This window comes from Panthera onca, chromosome B4, assembly GCF_046562875.1.
Source record: "Panthera onca isolate mPanOnc1 chromosome B4, mPanOnc1 haplotype 2, whole genome shotgun sequence".
Classification (NCBI taxonomy): domain Eukaryota; kingdom Metazoa; phylum Chordata; class Mammalia; order Carnivora; family Felidae; genus Panthera; species Panthera onca.
This window is the reverse complement of record NC_138345.1, coordinates 133,465,938-133,485,474: the sequence shown is the minus strand read 5'-3', so window position 1 is coordinate 133,485,474 and position 19,537 is coordinate 133,465,938. Positions and strand designations below refer to the sequence as shown.

At 40.0% G+C, this 19,537-nt stretch overlaps 1 protein-coding gene across 2 annotated transcripts in view; it reads left to right on the top strand.

The window, feature by feature from the left end:
* Nucleotides 1-7,468, top strand: part of SLC25A17 (solute carrier family 25 member 17) — a 46,011-nt gene extending 38,543 nt beyond the window's left edge. For both annotated transcript variants that reach the window (XM_060656268.3, XM_060656267.3), the window contains 5 exons: nt 425-541; nt 2,194-2,339; nt 2,425-2,520; nt 4,644-4,726; nt 6,647-7,468. In XM_060656268.3, coding sequence (XP_060512251.1) covers nt 425-541; nt 2,194-2,339; nt 2,425-2,520; nt 4,644-4,726; nt 6,647-6,794 — 590 coding nt within the window. In that variant the 3' untranslated portion in view covers nt 6,795-7,468. The remainder of the gene's footprint in view (nt 1-424; nt 542-2,193; nt 2,340-2,424; nt 2,521-4,643; nt 4,727-6,646) is intronic.
* The last annotated feature ends 12,069 nt before the right edge of the window (nt 7,469-19,537 follow it).

Sequence of the window (19,537 nt, the reverse complement as noted above, 5' to 3'; positions counted from 1 at the left end):
ATGTAAGCTACTTACGTGAGAGTTGTAAGTTGTGTGTTTTATCAGATATTGTCATGGACTTAGCATGTGGTCAATAAGCCTTCTGTTATTTTCAAAATGTACATAAGGCTACATCAAAATTGCTGCTTTGGATGCTCTACAAATTGACAAATAGATCACGTCCTGTTATACAAGTGAGGAAACTTGCTCTTTTCACGTGGAAAGTGTTGCTGCCAGCCAGTTTGCTATCTGCAAGGCTTCTGACTTGCTTCTAACAGTAGTGGCTTGTGTTGTACCCTGTCACAGACACACGCCTTACCTCAGGTCTCCTAGTAGGTCAGTGGCAGAAGTAGAAATGAAACATTGGTACATAGATGTAAGGTAAGACAGCAAAGCTTGAAAGGTTACATTTTGCTTTCCCTTTGTCTCCTCTTTCTTTTGGAAGGTGTGGTGAATGTGTTGCTAACAACTCCACTCTGGGTGGTAAACACCAGACTGAAGCTGCAAGGGGCAAAATTTAGGAATGAAGACATTGTACCAACCAACTACAAAGGTATTATTGGTAAGTGTTTCTTGGGTAAGTTCCTATTTAAGGAGTTTCTTTTCTCTATCTGGAATTTATTGCCTCCATAATGCTGCCTATCCGAGAGCCTCAAATCTTGACATCTAACAGTGAGCATTTGTTTAGCTCATGTGTCTGTGGATTGACAAGAATTTGACTTGTTGAGGCTGGGGCCAGCCTGCACATATTCTTCTCTTGGTGATGGCAGAAGTACAGGAGGACACGTCCAGTTGTACAAGGATATTTCCAGCCCCTGTTCACATCTTGTTTGCTAACGTCCTTTTGGCCAAAGCACATCTCATGGCCAAACCCAAAGTCAGGGGCTAGAGAAGTATACTGTTGTTACATGGACTGTTGGTGGAAAGGGGTAAATATTTCTAAAAAATAATCTACACTGTTGTGGGTTTTGTTGTTGTTGTTGTTGTTGTTGTTTTTTAGTGTTGTCTTTGGATAAAACTATCTTATTAACATCTGATGACTTTGAGCTTAATAGTACTACATAACCTGGTTCTCCTTTCCCATGTTTCCATCTTTGTAATGAGAACAGTAGTTTCCTTATTAGTCAGATCCTATATAATGGACCCAGGGAGCTATCTCTTGTTGTCCTGGACTTTGCTATGAAACACATAGGGTATCAGTTCACAATTCTCTGTAATATAGAGTTCCCGGTGGTGGTGGTGGTGGTGGAGGTGGTTATTACTTAGGAAAACCTGACTTTCTTTCTTTCTTTTTTTTTTTTTTAATTTATGCATTTATTTTAATTTTATTTTTTACTATTTTTTAATTTACATCCAAATTAGTTAGCATATAGTGCAACAATGATTTCAGGAGTAGATTCCTTAGTGCCCCTTGCCCAGTTAGCCCATCCCCCCTCCCACAACACCTCCCGTAACCCTCGGTTTGTTCTCCATAGTTATGAGTCTCTTCTATTTTGTCCCCCTCCCTGTTTTTATATTATTTTTGCTTCCCTTCCCTTATGTTCATCTGTTCTGTGTCTTAAAGTCCTCATATGAGTGAAATCATATGATGTTTGTCTTTCTCTGACTGACTAATTTCGTTCAGCATAATACCCTCTAGTTCCATCCACATAGTTGCAAATGGCAAGATGTCATTCTTTTTGATTGCCCGGTAATACTCCATTGTATATATATATACACCACATCTTCTTTATCCATTCATCCATCGATGGACATGTGGACTCTTTCCATACTTTGGCTATTGTTGATTGTGCTGCCATAAACATGGTGCATGTGTCCCTTCGAAACAGCACACCTATATCCTGTAGATAAAGGACTAATAGTGCAATTGCTGGGTCGTAGGGTAGTTCTATTTTTAGTTTTTTGAGGAACCTCCATACTGTTTTCCAGAGTGGCTGCACCAGCTTACGTTCCCAGAAAACTTGACTTTGTAATGCCAGATTGTCAGGAAGAGTTACCTATGATTTAAGTTGGTGTCTCAATAATCTGGTGACCGTCAGTGTCCAATGATTATCAAAAAGTAGTTAACTGATGAGGCTGCCCCCAGAATATCATTGCAAGAAGGAAATTTTAATAGAACCAGTATGATTTGTGTTCTGGGTACATTTGAACAAAATTCACATTGTGTTGTCCAGTTAGGGGATTGTCCTCAAAAGTCCTTGATTTCTTGCCTAGATGCTTTTCACCAGATCATTCGAGACGAAGGAATCTTGGCTTTATGGAATGGCACATTTCCTTCCTTGCTGTTGGTCTTCAATCCTGCCATCCAGTTCATGTTCTATGAAGGTTTAAAACGGCAACTTCTAAAGAAACGAATGAAGGTAATCCCTGATTGTGAAAGCAACAAATAATCTCAGACATTGTCTTATTTGCATTGATGTGGTTTGTTCTTTTTTCGCTTTCCAGCTTTCTTCTTTGGATGTGTTCATCATTGGTGCAATATCCAAAGCGATTGCTACCACAGTCACTTATCCCATGCAGACGGTACAGTCAATTCTGAGGGTGAGTGCTGGGGTTCTCCCTGCATCTAATCAAACAACGTTCTAAAATATGTGGTGTCTCAGGGCGCCTGGGTGCCTCAGTTAAGCATCCGACTTTCGCCCAGGTCACAATCTCGCGGTTTGTGGTTCGAGCCCTGCGTTGGGCTCTGTGCTGACAGCTCAGAGCCTGGAGCCTGCTTCGGATTCTGTGTCTCCCTCTCTCTCTGCCCCTTCCCCACTCATGCTCTGTCTGTCTGTCTGTCTGTCTGTCTCTCTGTCTCTCAAGAATAAATAAGCATTAAAAATTTTTTTTAAATAAATAAAATATAGGGGTGCCTGGGTGGCTCAGTCGGTTGGGCGGCCGACTTCGGCTCAGGTCATGATCTCGTGGTCCGTGAGTTCGAGCCCCGCATCGGGCTCTGTGCTGACAGCTTGGAGCCTGGAGCCTGTTTCAGATTCTGTGTCTCCCTCTCTCTGATCCTCCCCCGTTCATGCTCTGTCTCTCTCTGTCTCAAAAATAAATAAACGTTAAAAAAAATAATAAATTAAAAAATAAAATAAAATAAAATATATGATTTCTCTGTTTAAAACAGTGTTAACAAAGCAATAAAGTAGTCAGTTGGTAGGCTGGAGCATTCCTTATGCATTTTTTCATTTGTTTGATATATTGCCCGCTAGGCTGGCTGTCACTTGGTTTTCTGTTTGGTTTGGAACAAAGATTATATTTGTAATTTCCAGTTAACATAGTGTCTCAGAAAACCCAAATGTGGGACGAATTTCTTTAACAACCTTGGGAAAGTATAAGTTTGTTTCCTTCTCATGAAAGGTGATTTGGTTAGGTTAATCTTTACAAAATCAGATGTTGATTCCTTTAGTTCATTCAGGAGGAATTAATGATTTAGTTTTTCTGAAGAGCTTTCAAATTTCTGTTTTTTTCATTCAATTATTTAATGCCCACTCTGTGTGAGGAGCTGGCTACACATGGTGAATAAAAATCCTAATCCCTGCCCTCCTGGAGGTAATAGAGGAAAGAATGAACCAATAAATAAGCAGAATAAATAGGTTGTTATAAATTGAGAAAAGAACTATCTAGGAAGTGAACTGCATTCTGAGATTTAGTGGAGGGGGGCATGGTGCAGATGTTCTTAGATGGGATGATTGAAGATGACTGGGCTCCTCTGAGGAGGCATGTATAAAAATCAAGACTTAAAAGAACCTAAGGATCCAGGCATCAAAGAGCATTCTAGGTAGAGGGAACATGTTGTGCTAAGAGCTTGGTGAATATTGGGAAATGAAAACAGGCCACTGTGGCTGGAGAGTGGGCTCCGGATGAGATTAGGAAAGTAGCAGGGAAGCCTATAAGTGAGGATTCTAGATTTTATTCTCACCTGAGTGGGAAGCTTTTGAAGGCCGTTTAGCTAGGGAGTGGTGTGATCTGATTTACAATTCGAGAAGATTCCTCTGGTTCTTCTGTGGTGAATTGGTCATAGGGCTAAGAGATGAGGGTGGGAGGGCAATCAGGAGGCCATTTCCATAGTACAGGTAAGAGGTGATGGTGGCCTACACTGAGGTGGTAGCAGAGGAGAGGAGAGAGGACATGGACAGATTCACAATCAGTTTTAGAGAAAAAAATTCAAAGTATTTATGGTAGATAAAATGGGGGTGATAGTGAAAGTATTTCAGTTCAAAAATTTATTACCTTCTGTTAAAAGTATTTCTACTGATGTGCTATTTTTAAATTGATACTTAATACAAGGAATTCAGCAGCATCTAAATAAATGTATTTTGATACTTTTACAGTGTAAACATGTAATGTGAAGAGCTTAGACTGAAGAGGTTCTGATTTGTGGTTATCAGAACTTTTAAAGGACTGGAGGGCAAACCATACCATCAGTATCTAAATCTTCCTTGTGGGCATGTTTGTTTTCTTTTGAGGTAGAATTTTCCCATAATTCTCTGTAAAGTGAAAATTCTCATGCTTGATTCATTGAAAAATATTTCTTATTTTCACTTATTTTATTGAAAAAGAGAAGATTCATGAAATCTACATAGTAATTGGATATTTTTATTACTGTATACTATAAGACCTTACTCAAACATAATTTCCTCTGCAATAGAAATTGATCTTTTTTTCTTCTTCCCCAGTTTGGACGCCACAGACTAAACCCAGAAAACAGAACATTGGGAAGTCTTCGGAATGTTCTCTATCTTCTTCACCAACGAGTAAAGTGAGCTTTGTAAATGCTTCACATTCTGTCCTGTCTTTCAACAGCCATCTCTGCCAGGGAGTAGCTAATTCTGCTTAACTTGCACTACTGCCTTGGCAGTGGTAGCCTAGAAACCTCTTCTTGCATGTTGTGCTCAGACATTTCTCATTTTAGGAGCTTAGTGCAGTATGATAGCGTTTGGGGAAGTTACAGAAAAAGTTCAGGTCTTTATTCTTTGTTACTTAGAAATATACAGGACTCCTGTAGAGAGGGAAGCCTCCTATAATCTAATGTAGAGACTGTTCTGCCCTAGTAGTGCTGTCATCGGTGGTATATCCTGTGACTTCTCTTGTAGATACAAATAAACAGATATTATAGAGCAGTAGTCATAGTGAGAGAGGGAGGGGGTAGTAGGAAGAGTAAGAGTAATTATCGTAATGATGACGACAGTGATGATGATAAGAGTAGCTAACATTTTGAGTGTTTGCTTTGCAGCAGACCCTGAGCTCCGTGCGTCACGTGGGTAATCTCACTTAATCCTAACAGTAGCCCTGTGAGGCAGGTGCCTTCATCATTTCCCTGAATTCATTTCATTTAAAGAAGCTGACCCTTAGGGATGTCAGATAAGTCAGGGGCCTCCTTTGAAGCAAAAGCTGCCATAACTTTCTGTTCCTAGATGTAAGATATTTCGAAAATAAATTTATTGTAAAAACAGAATAAGCTTGGGACACGTGGGTGGTCAGTCAGTTAAGCATCTGGCTTGGACTCAGGTCATGATCTTGCAGTTCATGGGTTCAAGCCCCACAATCAGGCTCTGTGCTGACAGCTCAGAGCCTGGAGCCTGCTTCGGATTCTGTGTCTCCCTCTCTGTCTGTTCCTCCCATGCTCACACTCTGTCTCTTGGGGGGGAAAAATTGTCTAAAAAAATCCAGAATATGCTCGGGATGAAAAAAATCAAAGATAAAGAATTGGTATAAAGTAAAAACTATAAATAATCACCATACCAAGTGTTGGCAAGAATGTGGAGCATCGAGAACTTTCCTTGTGCTGCTGGTGGGAAAATGAAATGGTACGATGACCACTTTGGAAAGCAGTTTGCCATTTTCTTCAAAAGTTAAACATAGAACTACCATAGGACCTAGCCATTCCAGTCAATTTATATACCCAAAAGAAGTGAAATATGTCTGCACAAAAACTTATATACAGATATTAATAGTTTCATTTGTAAGAATCAAAAACTGAAAAGAACGCAGATGTCCCATCATCGAGTGAATAGATACACAAGTTATTATATATCTACATAGTGAAATACTGCTCATAAAAAAGAAGGACTCTCTAATGTTGTATACATGCAACAATATGGATCTCAAAATAATTGTGCTGAGTGAAAGAAATCAGACAAAAAATTCATAGTGTATGATTCCACTTATATAAAATTTGGGAAATGCAAATACAATATCCACACCCCCCCTCCCCCCCCTTATCTACAGTTTCCCTTCCCATGGTTTCAGGTGTCCACAGTCAGCCATGGTATGGAAACAGACGATCTTCCTTCTGACTTATCATCAGAAAGTCGATAGGACCTAGCGCCCAGTCCCAATGCCTGTGTCATCCGCCTCACTTCCCCTCAGAACATAGATGTTATGAGAGAGAGAGAGACCACATTCCCCTAACTGTTATTTCAGTATGTTGTTGTTCTATTTTATTATTAGTTTTTGTTGTTAATCTCTTACTGTGCCTAATTCACAAGTTAAACTTTATGATAGGTGTGTATGTATAGGAAAAAAATAGAGGGTTCAGTACTACCCACGGTTTCAGGCGTCCACTGAGGGTCTTGGAATGGATCCCCCCGGGGCTAAGCGGTGGCGTGCCCCTTTGATGCAAGAGTTGACTTTTGTGAAGAAAACCTTAACTATTTTTTTCACACCTCTTTCTTCTCAGGCGGTTTGGAATAATGGGACTCTACAAAGGCCTTGAAGCCAAACTGCTGCAGACAGTCCTCACCGCTGCTCTCATGTTCCTTGTTTACGAGAAACTGACGGCCGCTACCTTCACAGTTATGGGGCTGAAGAACGTACGCAAGCGCTGAGACACCTCGCCCCGCAAAGTGCAGAAGGCTACTCAAGATGCGGGCTTCCTTCCGTGCGAAGGGACGTGATTCTCTTTTTACTCTTGGCTGCCTGCTCCATGAATTTTACCCTCATAGGCTGGAAAAGCATCTAAGGGTAAACATGGAATAGAGCCAGCTGGACCTGTCGACCACTTCATTTTTATGATGGTTGGCTGAATTTTCTTGGGGAGGTTGGTCTGATGGTCATATGAAAAGAAAACATTATTGAAAACGTAAAAATGAAAGATTGTGGGTGTTTGTTGTTTTTCTTAAGGGGAATGGACTGTTGCTCTCGTGTGTTATCTTTTCCAGTTAAAATCTTTCTTAAATTTACCAGCTGTTCTTTTTCCCTGAACCCCCAGGTTCTAGGAATGTATTCAATACCATGTAATTCTCCTCTTAGGCTTTTGTATGTCTTAATCTTGGTATTTTCCTCACTAAACATACTATGATTGTGCCACAGGCATGACTTTATTTTTGTTGAGCTTTATTCCTCCTCCTTAAGGAAAGGTGTCGTCTTTAGTACATGAGCTGTTTATTTTGTGGGAGAAATGAAAACAATTCATCCCAAATGATTCTCTTATGAAGTATTTGTAAACATCACTTATTCATTAGTACTTGACATAATTAAAAAATATTTATTTTGAATCAGGCTTTTCATTACAAAAGGCTTGAAGTTTTGTTTTTCCATACAAGCCCCATCAAGTCAAGCCCCAATAAACTGTCAGCACAAAAGACATTTTAAAAAGTTGCCCCTTATTCAAGTATCACATTGGGTTTACAACCAGATGGTAAAAATCATAGAAAAGAGAGAGAGAGCAGACGCCTTGTTTAGGCTCTGGAGTATTCTCTTCCTTTACAAAATCCTGGTGAAGGCTGTATATTTTGAGAATAAATGTCTGATTGAGGTGATTTCTATTTGGGAACATCCCTTAAAGCCCTCCCACTTGGAGTTCCTGCATCGAGCAGCATCACTGACATCACTCGGGAGCTTGTTGGGCACGTGGACCCAGACCTTCTGAATCATAGTCTACGGTTTAACAAGATCCCTGGGTGGTTCATACATTAAAGTTTGAGAGACCTTAGAGCCCCTGACTTAACAGAAGCTATGACTGGTTTCAAGGATAGAAACCAAGACAAAGATTTTTCTTAAAGGAAAGTTGGACTAATGCATTGAAACCACCCCTGGCAAAACTGAGTGTCCCACACATCACATCCTTTCCTTTCACCTCCTAGCCCGTGTTAAGGCGGTAAGACTTGAATTATGCAGCTAGGAGTGGATTTAGACCTCTCAAGCCACCCAAGGAGGAAACTCTGGTCATTAGGTGAACAGCTCTTTGGGCTCCTTTGACTTAGTTTTTGTCCCTATAACCAAACACCACGTTTTTCATGCATGGGTCTGATTCAGCCAGAGTCCAAGAGGAATAATGACATATCTGTGGGCTCTAGTATTTTAGTTCAGTTTTGAAAGTGGAAATTTCTTTCTCTTATTGCCTCTCTGGTTCCTGTGGTAATTTCAAAACATGTGATGATCGAACTCCTAATAACTGAAAGATGGTTGTGTATTCTAGAAAGCAAGAATTAGGAGGGGCTAATAATCTGGGAACTAGACTGAACACTCAACCCCTATTTAAGCCAAAGAATTGAAGACAGAATTGGCCCCTTTACTACTTTTCTTTTTTCTTTTTTCCTTCTTTTTGAGAGAGCATGCATGCGTGTGCAGGAGCAGGTGAGGGGCAGAAGGAGAGGGAGAGTCTTAAGCGGACTCCGTGCCCAGCATCCCAGCACAGAGCCCAAAGCAGGGCTCCATTTCACTGCCCATGAGATCACGACCTGAGCCAAAATCAAGAGTCGGATGCTTAACTGACTGAGCCACCCAGGCGCCCCCTCCCCCTGCATTACTACTTTTTATTTTACTTTAAGGTTCCTATGTGTCTGGCAGGGCTTGGGTGGGAAGCACAAGACTTATTTTTATACAGGAGAAGAATGATCATAAAGGTGCCAGGTGTACTTTTGTTGTCTTAATTATGCAAGTTGCTTTGGAATTTGAATTTTGAGCTCAGGTTGGTATGTTAGAATACTTTCCAAGTCAAATTATGTAGTTAAATGAGATTTTATGATGTGAAAATCTATCTGATGCTTCTTTTTTCTGATTTTATGAGTGAACAATTTAATATTGAGGTTTTATGCTCCCTGTGGAAGCTTGCGGACTCACCCAGTTTTGTAACCTTTGGTTAACAATAAGCTATTTGAGAAAACTAAGGAGCTGAAGTCTGTACTGTAGAAATGGAAAATTTTTATTTTTGATTCTTTATGCAGTTTCTCTAGAATGTGAGGATAAGAGCCTTTGGGATTATATTAGTGTCACCACAGTGGAAAACTTAATTTCTGTAAGTATTTAATCTGTGTTTTGAAGTGGACACTAATATTTCTACCCTCATCTTAATTTTACTATTAAATTTGAAATGCAGAAATAGGCTTGACCATAAGATCATAAGCAGTGGGAGTTAGAATCTTGGGTTTTATTCCCAGCTCTACCACCGACCAACTAGCAAATTATATCATCTCCTTGAGCTTCAGCTTTTTGATGAGTGGAGGTAATAATACTACCCACTTCAGAGGATCTTTGAGAACTAATGATGCCAGCTAAATCCCTTTATGATCTCGACAGAGGGAAAATCTGAATGAACCATGTGACTGTTCCTGGATTTATGTAGCAGTTTGTCTTCTTCAAGCTTCAATACTTTCTCATCTTATAATCCCAATGTCTCTGTGAGGTACAAGGAACAGTGTCCCCATTTAATTAACAAGGAAATTGACACAGAACTATCAAATGACTTGCGTGGTTGGAGCCAAAACTAGAGTTGATTTTCCTGCAGTCAAAGATAATGATGTAAAGATTGGGTTCTGGAATTAGACCTAGGTTCAACTCTGGCTCCACTTCTCACCAGCTGTGAGAACAAAGCAATTAGGGAATTTGTATAAAACTTCGTTTCTTTGACTATGAAATGGAGGTCTTGATAAAGCCACCTCAGAGGGTGATTGTGCTGATTAAAGAGATCATATATTCAAATTGCTTAGCACAGTGCTTGCCACATGAGAAGAGCTAGATAAACGTTAGAATGACTCATCATAATACGATTATTACTGTTGAGGGGTATGGCTGCTTGATAGATACCACTGCTCACTGTAGTGAAGTGAGTGGTAAGCACTCTGGGTTTTGAGCCAGACCTGGGTTCAGATTTTTATCTCTTACTTAATAGTATGGTGGCCACAGACAGGTCACTTGCTCACCTTTCTGAATCTGTGTCTTCATCTGTCTGATGGAAATGATTACCTCACAAGGCTGTAACACATCTTTATTTAGATATAGACCTATCTTCTTTAATCTCAGAACAGCTCACAAGACTGAAATATGTATCTGTCTATAGATGGATATACAGAGATAGATGTATCTATCTATAGATAGATACCTTCTTTAATCCTTAATCCTCAGAAGAGCCCTGCAAAGTAATACTTTCTCTTGGACAGATGGAGAGATATATGTATGTACATTTGGCACAGTACATGACATAGATATGTGCTTCATAAATGCTGTTTTTTATATTGAGATGTACATAACATTAGTTCCGGGTATACAACATAATGATTCAATATATGTATGTATTGCAAAATGATCACCACAGTAAGTCTAGTTAACGTCTGTCACCAAAACATTCATCAGATAAGTGATGTTTGAACCAAGAAAATCAACTAGGTTTTACTTTGGGGCAGCATTTCCTCTTTCCATTTGTTTGAATTGTGAGCATGTATTTTCTGGGAGTCTTTCAGTGTACCTCCCCAAAAGAGAAGCCAAATCCAGTAATTTCATGTGTCATTCAGTATTCAGATTAAGTCCCCCAAATATGTATCAGTTAATCAGTAAAATACATACCGGTTCAGTAGCAAAAAGTCACTGGCTAAGTTAGTGTCTCATCTTGGCTCTCTAGAAAAGCTAAAGAATAGTGACTTCATGGGGCCAGATGCCACACACCTAAGGAAAGCCCTCCCTCTGAGCAGCTGAATTACTTACCTGGCGATGTTAAATGTCAGCAAAATACCAAATATATACAAAGGCTCATTTGTAGGATATTTACATATGCAGTAAATATAACTGTGACTTGCAGGGTTTTTACCACCATAAGAATGAAAGGGCCTTGGGTTAGTGCTGCTGTTTGGGGGGCAAACTGGTAGCCCCTGAAAAGTAGGTTCAGTGGGACATAGTGGACAAGAAAAAAAGTTTTCCATGGGCTGGTCAAGAGAAGGAAAGAAAAAAAAATTACTATTTAAAGACAGAAAGTGAAAATGGGAGTCAGCGGAGGGGGGAAACAAGGCACCAATGCCTAGCAGAGCCCTCAGAGAAGGCGCACTAAAAAATGGGTGACAGGCACATAGACTTGGCAGTAAACTGTGGAACCTAGTAAATGAGGTCCAGTCTGTGATGAAGTGAAAAGGGAAAGAAACCCTGGTTTGAAAATGGGCAATGGAACCTCCATGCATTCAGTGCCTACAAAATGCCAGGCACAATTGATTTGCATACATCTTGATATCCTTGTAATAACTCTAAATAGATGAGGATCATTCCTGTTCACAGATGAGTTAGTTAAATCCTAAAGAGTAACTTACCAATGTCAACATACCTAGTGAATGGGGGTCGGGATTTAAAATTTAGGCTGACTCCAGAACTTTCTACACTGCCACACCACATTCCTCAGATGTCCTTAAGAGTAAGGCTTCTAAATGAGTGTGTGGTTCTCTTTTACAACTTAGAGGAGCATGTAAGTGAAGATGTATTTGTTTCTGTAATGAACTGTCTTCACCCCAATATGACACCACAAGGCTCAAAGGAAGCCTATGGCCTCTGTGTCCAAGAATGGTTCATTGAATCCATTGAGGATAGTTCTTGCCTCTGTGTCCAAGAATGGTTCATTGAATCTATTGGGGCTATTTCTTGCCTCACTGTCTTTGTTTATGCTTTCCAGTGTGTTGAGAATCCTCTTCCTACTATTTCTGGTGAATTCCTGCCCAGATCCGTCATCACTTCTTCCCAGAAGCCTTTCTGGAAGTTTGTGCCCTCCCACTCACTCCTCCAACCCCAAAGACTTTTGTACAAAAATGTCTGTCATCACACCTACTACATTGTATTTTGAATTGCAGTAGTCCATCTGTATCTCTGCCTTCCTCTAGATACAAGTTCTTTTCAGGACAGGAAATGAGTCCTTTTTAAAAAAATGTTTATTTTTTTAGAGGGAGAGATAGAGTGAGCACACATGCATAGGGAAGGGGCAGAGAGAGAGAGAGAGAGAGAGAGAGAGAGAGAATCCCAAGCAGTCCCCACTCTTTCAGCACAGAACCTGACACTGGGCTCAAACTCACAAACCAAGAAATCATAACCTGAGCAGAAACCAAGAGTCAGATGTTTAACCAACTGAGCCACCCAGGGGCCCCTGGACAGGAAATGAGTCTCACATGAGTGTTTCAAGTAGCACAGTGTCTTACTCATGGTAGGCACTCAGTTGTTGCAGGAGTGCTTTTGGTTTAACACAGGGTTAGGGCACCTGGGTGGCTCAGTCGGTTAAGCATCTGACTTCGGCTCAGGTCATGATCTCACGGTTCATGAGTTTGAGCCCTGCATCAGTCTCTGTGTTGACAGCTCAGAGTCTGGAGCTTGCTTTGAATTCTGTGTCTCCCTCTCTCTGCCCCTCCCCCACTAGCTCTATCTCTGTCTCTCTTTCTCTCAAAAATAAATAAAAACATTAAAAGAAATTTTTTTTTAAAAGACAGAGTTGACATTTCTCTAATCAAATTGACCTGTTAATTAACAGTTTACATGTTTTTAGGGGTGCCTGGCTGGCTCAGTCAGTAGAGCATGCAACTCTTGATCTCAGGGTCATGAATTCGAGCCCTACCTTGGGTGTAGAGTTTACTTTAAAAAATAAATAAATAAAAGAGTTTACATGTTTTCAGGATTCTTGCACTCTGGTGTTTTCTTGGTTGTTGATTTTCAGTTTTTCAGATTTCTTTGCCTTAATTAGCTCACACTTTTAAAGATTCATTATTTCTTTGCTTTGGTTGGAGTCACCAAAATTATCTACCTTGCGGTATCACTTACCCAAATTCTTTGATGTACTTCATCCTTTTTTGTTTTTAACGTTTATTTATTATTGAGAGACAGAGCATGAGCATGGGAGGGCAGAGAGAGGGGGAGACACAGAATCCGAAGCAGGCTCCAGGCTCTGAGCTGTCAGCACTGAGCCCAAAGCGGGGCTCGAACTCACAAACTGCAAGATCATGGCCTGAGCCGAAGTCAGATGCTTAACCAACTGAGCCACCCAGGCGCCCCACTTCATCCTTGTTTTGCTTTAGTTTCTATAGAACCCACTGGCAGAGCAGATGGTTGGCCAAGTAAGTGATTCCCTATGTAAGGAGGACCTTATTAAATTGCAGATTCCTATTCTAGGAATAACATTTTATCCATTTATTCAGAAAGTATTACCTTCCATATCCAAGCACTATACCAATTGCTGGGATTATCCAGATGAATAATGTCCAGTGTCTGCCTTCATGTGCCTCATTGTTCGGCATGGGAGACAGACAAAAAACAACTTGGAATTTTACCGATGATGAATTCTGATGAGAGTTAAGTTCAGTAGTTGTTTCGGGAGCATGGAGAAGCTGGGGGTAACTCTGTCTTTGTCTGTGTGACCAGAAGGCAACATTTGAATTAGGAACATACCAAGAAGTGGGTAAAGGACTTTTTTTTTTTTTTTAATGTTTATTTATTTTGAGAGAGCCTGCATGAGCAGGTTAGGGGCCATGAGACAGGGAGAGAGAGAATCCTAAGCCAGCTCTGGACGCTGGGCTCGAACTCACAAACTGAGACCATGACCTGAGCTGAAACCAAGAGGTGGATGCTTAACCAACAGAGCCACCCAGGTGCCCCAGGACCTTCTTGACAGAAGAAATAAATAGCATTTACAAAGTAGAAACGGGATGATGGTTTGTTATTTGTACATTGGTTGAATTAGATCCAGATGCTTCCCAACCTAGATCTCAGAGTTGAACACTTGTTGGAATGGCGGAAGGTTAGAGCATCATCAGGTCACTGACCGCCTGCAACAAGGGAAAAGAGGTGATCATGACCCCCATCTTTCCTGACAGTTTTGTCTGCAGTTATACTTGGATCTAAAGAAAGAAGATACATTCCCTCTACTCTCTGAATTTAAAATCTAATTTTGCCCATACTTTAAAAATTAGACATAACACGAATCATTAGTTTCACCTCTATGAAGATAGGCCAGCAAAGCAGTTTAGGCTTAACTTTATCTTGATCAATATGGAAATGTTTACTTGGAAAACAGCTTCCTAGTTGAGGCTAAGACCCTGAGTACTTTCTCATGCATTTGTTAGTGTGTTAAAAATTACTAAAGCAAAGGCGCCTGGCTGGCTCAGTCAGAAGAGCATGTGACTCTTGATCTCTGGGTCCTGAGTTCAAATGCCGCCTTGTGGGTAGAGATTACTAAAAAAATAAATAAATAAGATTTAAAAACACATATATATATGTAGTGAAGTCTTAAGGGAAGGGGAATTTAAAAATTGAGGAAGTCCTTTATTTCTTTTTTAATTTGCAACTAGGTGTGACATTTACAGATTTTTTTCTAATGTGTTCACATTTTATTCTCTATTGTGAGATTTATTTAAAGAATTTCTGTACTGTATAGATGGGGAAATTGAGACACAGATCTGGCTTAGGTCACGTAGTAAAGGATTAGAGAGTCAGAAACAGGAATTCATACCTCCTTGATATTCTATCCAGTAATCTTTCACTGGCTTGTACTGCTTGAAGATAACGGTATTTTCTATTTTGGTTTAAAATTTTCTTTTAGCTTTTTTTGTTTTTAAGTTTATTTATTTTGGGAGCACAAGCAAGGGAGGAGTAAAGAGAGGAGGAGAGAGAGAGAACCCCTAGCAGGCTCCACACTATCAGTGTAGAGCCTGATACAGGGCTTGAACTCACAAACCAGGAGATCATGACTGGAGCCAAAGTCAAGAACTGGTTACTTAACCAACTGTGCCACCCAGGCGCCCTGATATTGTTTCTTCTTATAAAAATAATACATTCATTATAAAAATTTCAGAAAATATAGAAGAGAATAAAGCTATATTCCTATATATGTATATATACCTATACTCGCAATATCTAGAAATCCCTCTAATATTTTAGTATGTCTATTTTCAGACTTGTTTAAATATATACATATATAGGGATTTACTTAATATACACACACATTTATTTATAGAGTTTTTAAATAAATTTTGTAAAATTTCATCTCAAATATATATTTACTGTCAAAATGTCATAATTTTAGTTGCTTCATAGAATTGTACTGTGTGAATGTATCATTAGTTAGACTCTTATTGTGAATGTATCATTATTTAGTTAGACTCTTATTGATGGACTTCTGGGTTGTTTCCAATTTTTTCTATTATAAATGTGATAACATCCTTAATCTATGCGTCTTTTGCCATCATTTTGTTAAGAAAATTTCTAGGAATCCAGTTACTGGGTCAAAAGTTATGTCTACTGTGACATTCTGTTATTAAACTAAAACTTCATCCTATCTGTTCCTTTATGTTCATTGTCGCTTTGGACCTATGTAAACACTGTTTCTCTGCTCACCTCTACTTGGGCAAGCTGCAGGAGAAATTCCATTCAGAGTGTGACAGGCAAGAGGCGCTGTATGCCACAGGCTGGGCTTTGCATGCTTTTTCTGGTAATTCTCACAACAGTCCTGTGAAATATACAATTAAATGAGGTATTATCAAAAGTGCTACAGGAGTTTAGAGCTGAAAATATGATTTCATCCAACCAGTGACTGAGATCATTTAAATACCTCATACTAAAGCATAATAATAGCTACCATTTACTGAGCACCTACTATGCACTGGTTGTCATCCTAGGTGCTTTACATATATTATTTAATCCTCCTACAAAGATTCCAAAGCCCGTGCACTTTCCGTACTTCTCCACTTCGACCTTTGCTTCTATGTCTGCATCCTAGTCCCTGTGCCTTTGTTAGATGGCAGATTCCAGAGTGCAGGGACTTGCTATTAATCATTTTGTGAATCACCATAAACATGGGGTTACATTGGGCAGGGGTCTCTGTAGAAATGCTTTATGATTATAAAGCTTTTGAAATCAAGGACAACTTTTACAATTTATCTTTGTTGACTTTTATGTGTCTGGTTTTTATTTAAATTCTAGTTGGTTAACATATAGTGTAATATTAGTTTCAGAAGTAGAATTTAGTGATTCATTACTTATATATGACACCCAGGGCTCATCCCAACAAATGCCCTCCTTTTTTTTAAATTAATTTCTTTATTTAAAAAATTTTTTTTAATGTTTTTATTTATTTTTGAGACAGAGAGAGACAGAGCATGAGCAGGGGAGGGGCAGAGAGAGGGGGAGACATAGAATCTGAAGCAGGCTCCAGGCTCTCAGCTGTCAGCACACAGCCCGACGCGGGGCTCGAACTCACAGACCGTGAGATCATGACCTGAGCTGAAGTCAGACGCTTAACCGACTGAGCCACCCAGATGCCCCCTATTTTTTTTTTTTAATGTTTATTTATTTCTGAGAGAGAGGCAGAATGTGAGCGGGGGAGGGGCAGAGAGAGAGGGAGACACAGAATCTGAAGCAGATTCCAGGCTCTGAGCCGTCAGCACAGAGCCCAATGAAGGGTTTGAACCTATGAACTGTGAGCTCATGACCTGAGCCCAAGTCGGCCACTTAACTGACTGAGCCACCCAGGTTCCCCACAAGTGCCCCTCTGAATACCCATCACCCATTTAGCATCCTCCCACCCACCTCCCCTTCAGCAACCCTTAGTGTGTTCTCTATACTTAAGAGTCTGTTTTATGATTTGCCTCCCTCTCTTTTTTGTTCCCCTGTGTTCATCTGTTTTGTTTCTTAAATTCCATGTATGCATGAAATCATAGGGTATTTGTCTTATTTTGACTTATTTCACTTAGCATAACACACTCTAGCTCCATCCACTTTGTTGACTTTTTAATATATAAATAAGCTCCTATTTGATAGAAAATGGCTGGGTTGTTTTGTTTTATTTTGTTTCATTTTGCAATCGCAGATACGGAGAAACCTTCAGGCCACCAGAGGGCCTTGCAGTCAGCCTCCTGTATTATCTTCATTGTACATCACTGCTGTCAGAGATGTTTAGTGCAATTTGTTCTCGATGAAACCAAAAACAGAAGCATTCTTAGACCCGCTTAGCAATCTGAATAGGATCTGTGACTTGAACTTGGTGGAGCACTATCTTGGAGCATCTTTTTTATCTATAAAAGCAAAGAAGGGAGTAGGAAGTATTTTGCTAAAAATATATTCTTTTACTTTTTCCTTTCCCCAAGCGTATGCCCGCAGTTTTAATTTGTCATCCATAATTTATAATCTTCTCTTGGCCAGATAATAAAGCCAGTAGCTCTCAATATCAATAGAAATTGAAGTCCAGGAGATAGAGGACAGGTTTTGGCCGGTAGCTTCCACTGCTTTACTGGTCTTTATTGACACTAATAAAAACTTGCAAAATTGACTGATCCATAGTTGACTCCCTTGTTTCTGTTCACCATCTGGTGGAATTGCCACCTGGCAGGAAAACGATTAAAAGGCAGCAGGAGGGAGAAGAGGTAAAAGGCATTTTGATAACCCACAACTTTAAAAATCAATTCAAACCCTTACTAGCCGAGCGGTTTTGATGTAAACAGGTAAATCTTTCCACATTGTTTGAAGTAATGTAACTATTGAGGCTTCTAAGTTGTAGCCCACTAGAGCCCTCATTGATCTGTACTCCAGGAGCATTCAAGATATTAATTTATTTCACAAACATTCAGTATATTCGTACAGGCACCTGGTGAGCACTGGCATACGGATGTGATGTTTGTCCTTATATATTGCTTTGTAGTTTGTAAAACAATGTGACATCTACTAATCTTACTTGGTATTCAGTTCATACCTCTGAGATGAATTAGGCAGATGATCTCCATTTTGTAAGTGTGGAGACAGGTTCAGAATGGTTAAATGGCTCTTTTATAGATGCACACCAGTGACAGAGCAGGATGCAAGCAGAGAGAGGTCTTCTGATTCCAAATGCTATCTTTTCCCACAACGTCATGCTGTGTTCCTGGAAGAAGTAAGCTTGTTACTCTCAAGGGAGGACTTGAGGGGTATAATGTGCCCAAGGACCCAAGGTTAAAAATGGATATATTATAGCTACTTGATGGGTTTGATTGTTGAGTTTAGTGAGCTACTTCAGAAATAAGTTCAAAAGCTTTCCACGGGCACCCGGGTGGCTCAGTCGGTTAAGTGTCCTACTTCAGCTCAGGTCATGATCTCGCAGTTTGTGGGTTCAAGCCCTGCATCAGGCTCTGCACTGGTGGTGCAAAGTCTGCTTGGGATTCTCTCTCTCTTCCTCTCTCTCTCTGCCCCTTCCCCATTTGCACTCCCTCTCTCTCTCTCAAAATAAATAAACCTTAAAAAAAAAACAAAAAAAAAACCTTTCCAGTACTATTTCTCTTTTTGTCCAAAAACAGAAGATAGATTCAGTATGCGGGCAGTGGGGAAAAAAGGTGGGGGGGGGGGGTCTTTTTTACTACTTGGTTGACATATTTACTGGGATTTTAATTCTTTCAGGTCTCTGAGTACCCACATCTTTCCCTGAGGTATGGTTTATGCATAATGGTTTTTGCATTAATGCCCACGTTAAAAAGAACAGGCCCATCATTTGGGTATCAAGCTTGGGTAGGGTTGTCCCTTACACAAAATGCTTTTTATTTCTTTGATAGTTTTTGGAACATAACACCCTGGCTGGAGCTTTATCCAGTACCTCCTGCACTAAGTTGTATTTCTCTGTTAACTTACGTACCTCTCTCAATAGATTGAGCTCTGAACCCTTGTCATCATTACTATGTCCCAGGAGTTATTATAAGTGCTCTATAAATATCTGTCCAATGAGTTTATATATTGAGGGAGATGGGATACATTGTTGAATTTGGGTTTTTCTAAACCAGAGTACCTAGAGTTACAATGCCTGTGATAATATTTTGACAAAAAGTAAGACATGGCTTCCCAGAGTTAGGTGCCTTAGTAATGTCACCATATTAAATATAATATGATACATGTACACTTATCTTTGTTTACACTGAATAAAGTATGGGATATGTCCAGGCAGAAGGGAGCTGAGAAGTAAATTCATAAGCTTAAAGCCTTATAATCAGGCGTGCCTGGGTGGCTCAGTCAGTTAAGCGTCTGACTTCGGTTCAGGTCACAATCTCACTGTTGGTGAGTTCAAGCCCTGCATCGGGCTCTGTGCTGACAGCTCAGAGCCTGAAGCCTGCTTCAGATTCTGTATCTCCCTCTCTCTCTGCCCCTCCCCTGCTTGTGCTCTGTCTCTCTCAAAGGTAAATAAACATTAAAAAAAATTAGAAAAAAGATGGTGAGAGCAGACATCCTATTCCTGATCTTGGACAGAAAGCATTCAGTCTTTTGCTGCTGAGAATGATGTTAGCTGTGGGTTTCGGTAGATTCCCTCCATTGTTTCTTTGGTTGTAGTCAGTCCGTTAACTGGGACTGGGTGCTCAGCACTCTTAGCCGTTCTCAGGAACATGTG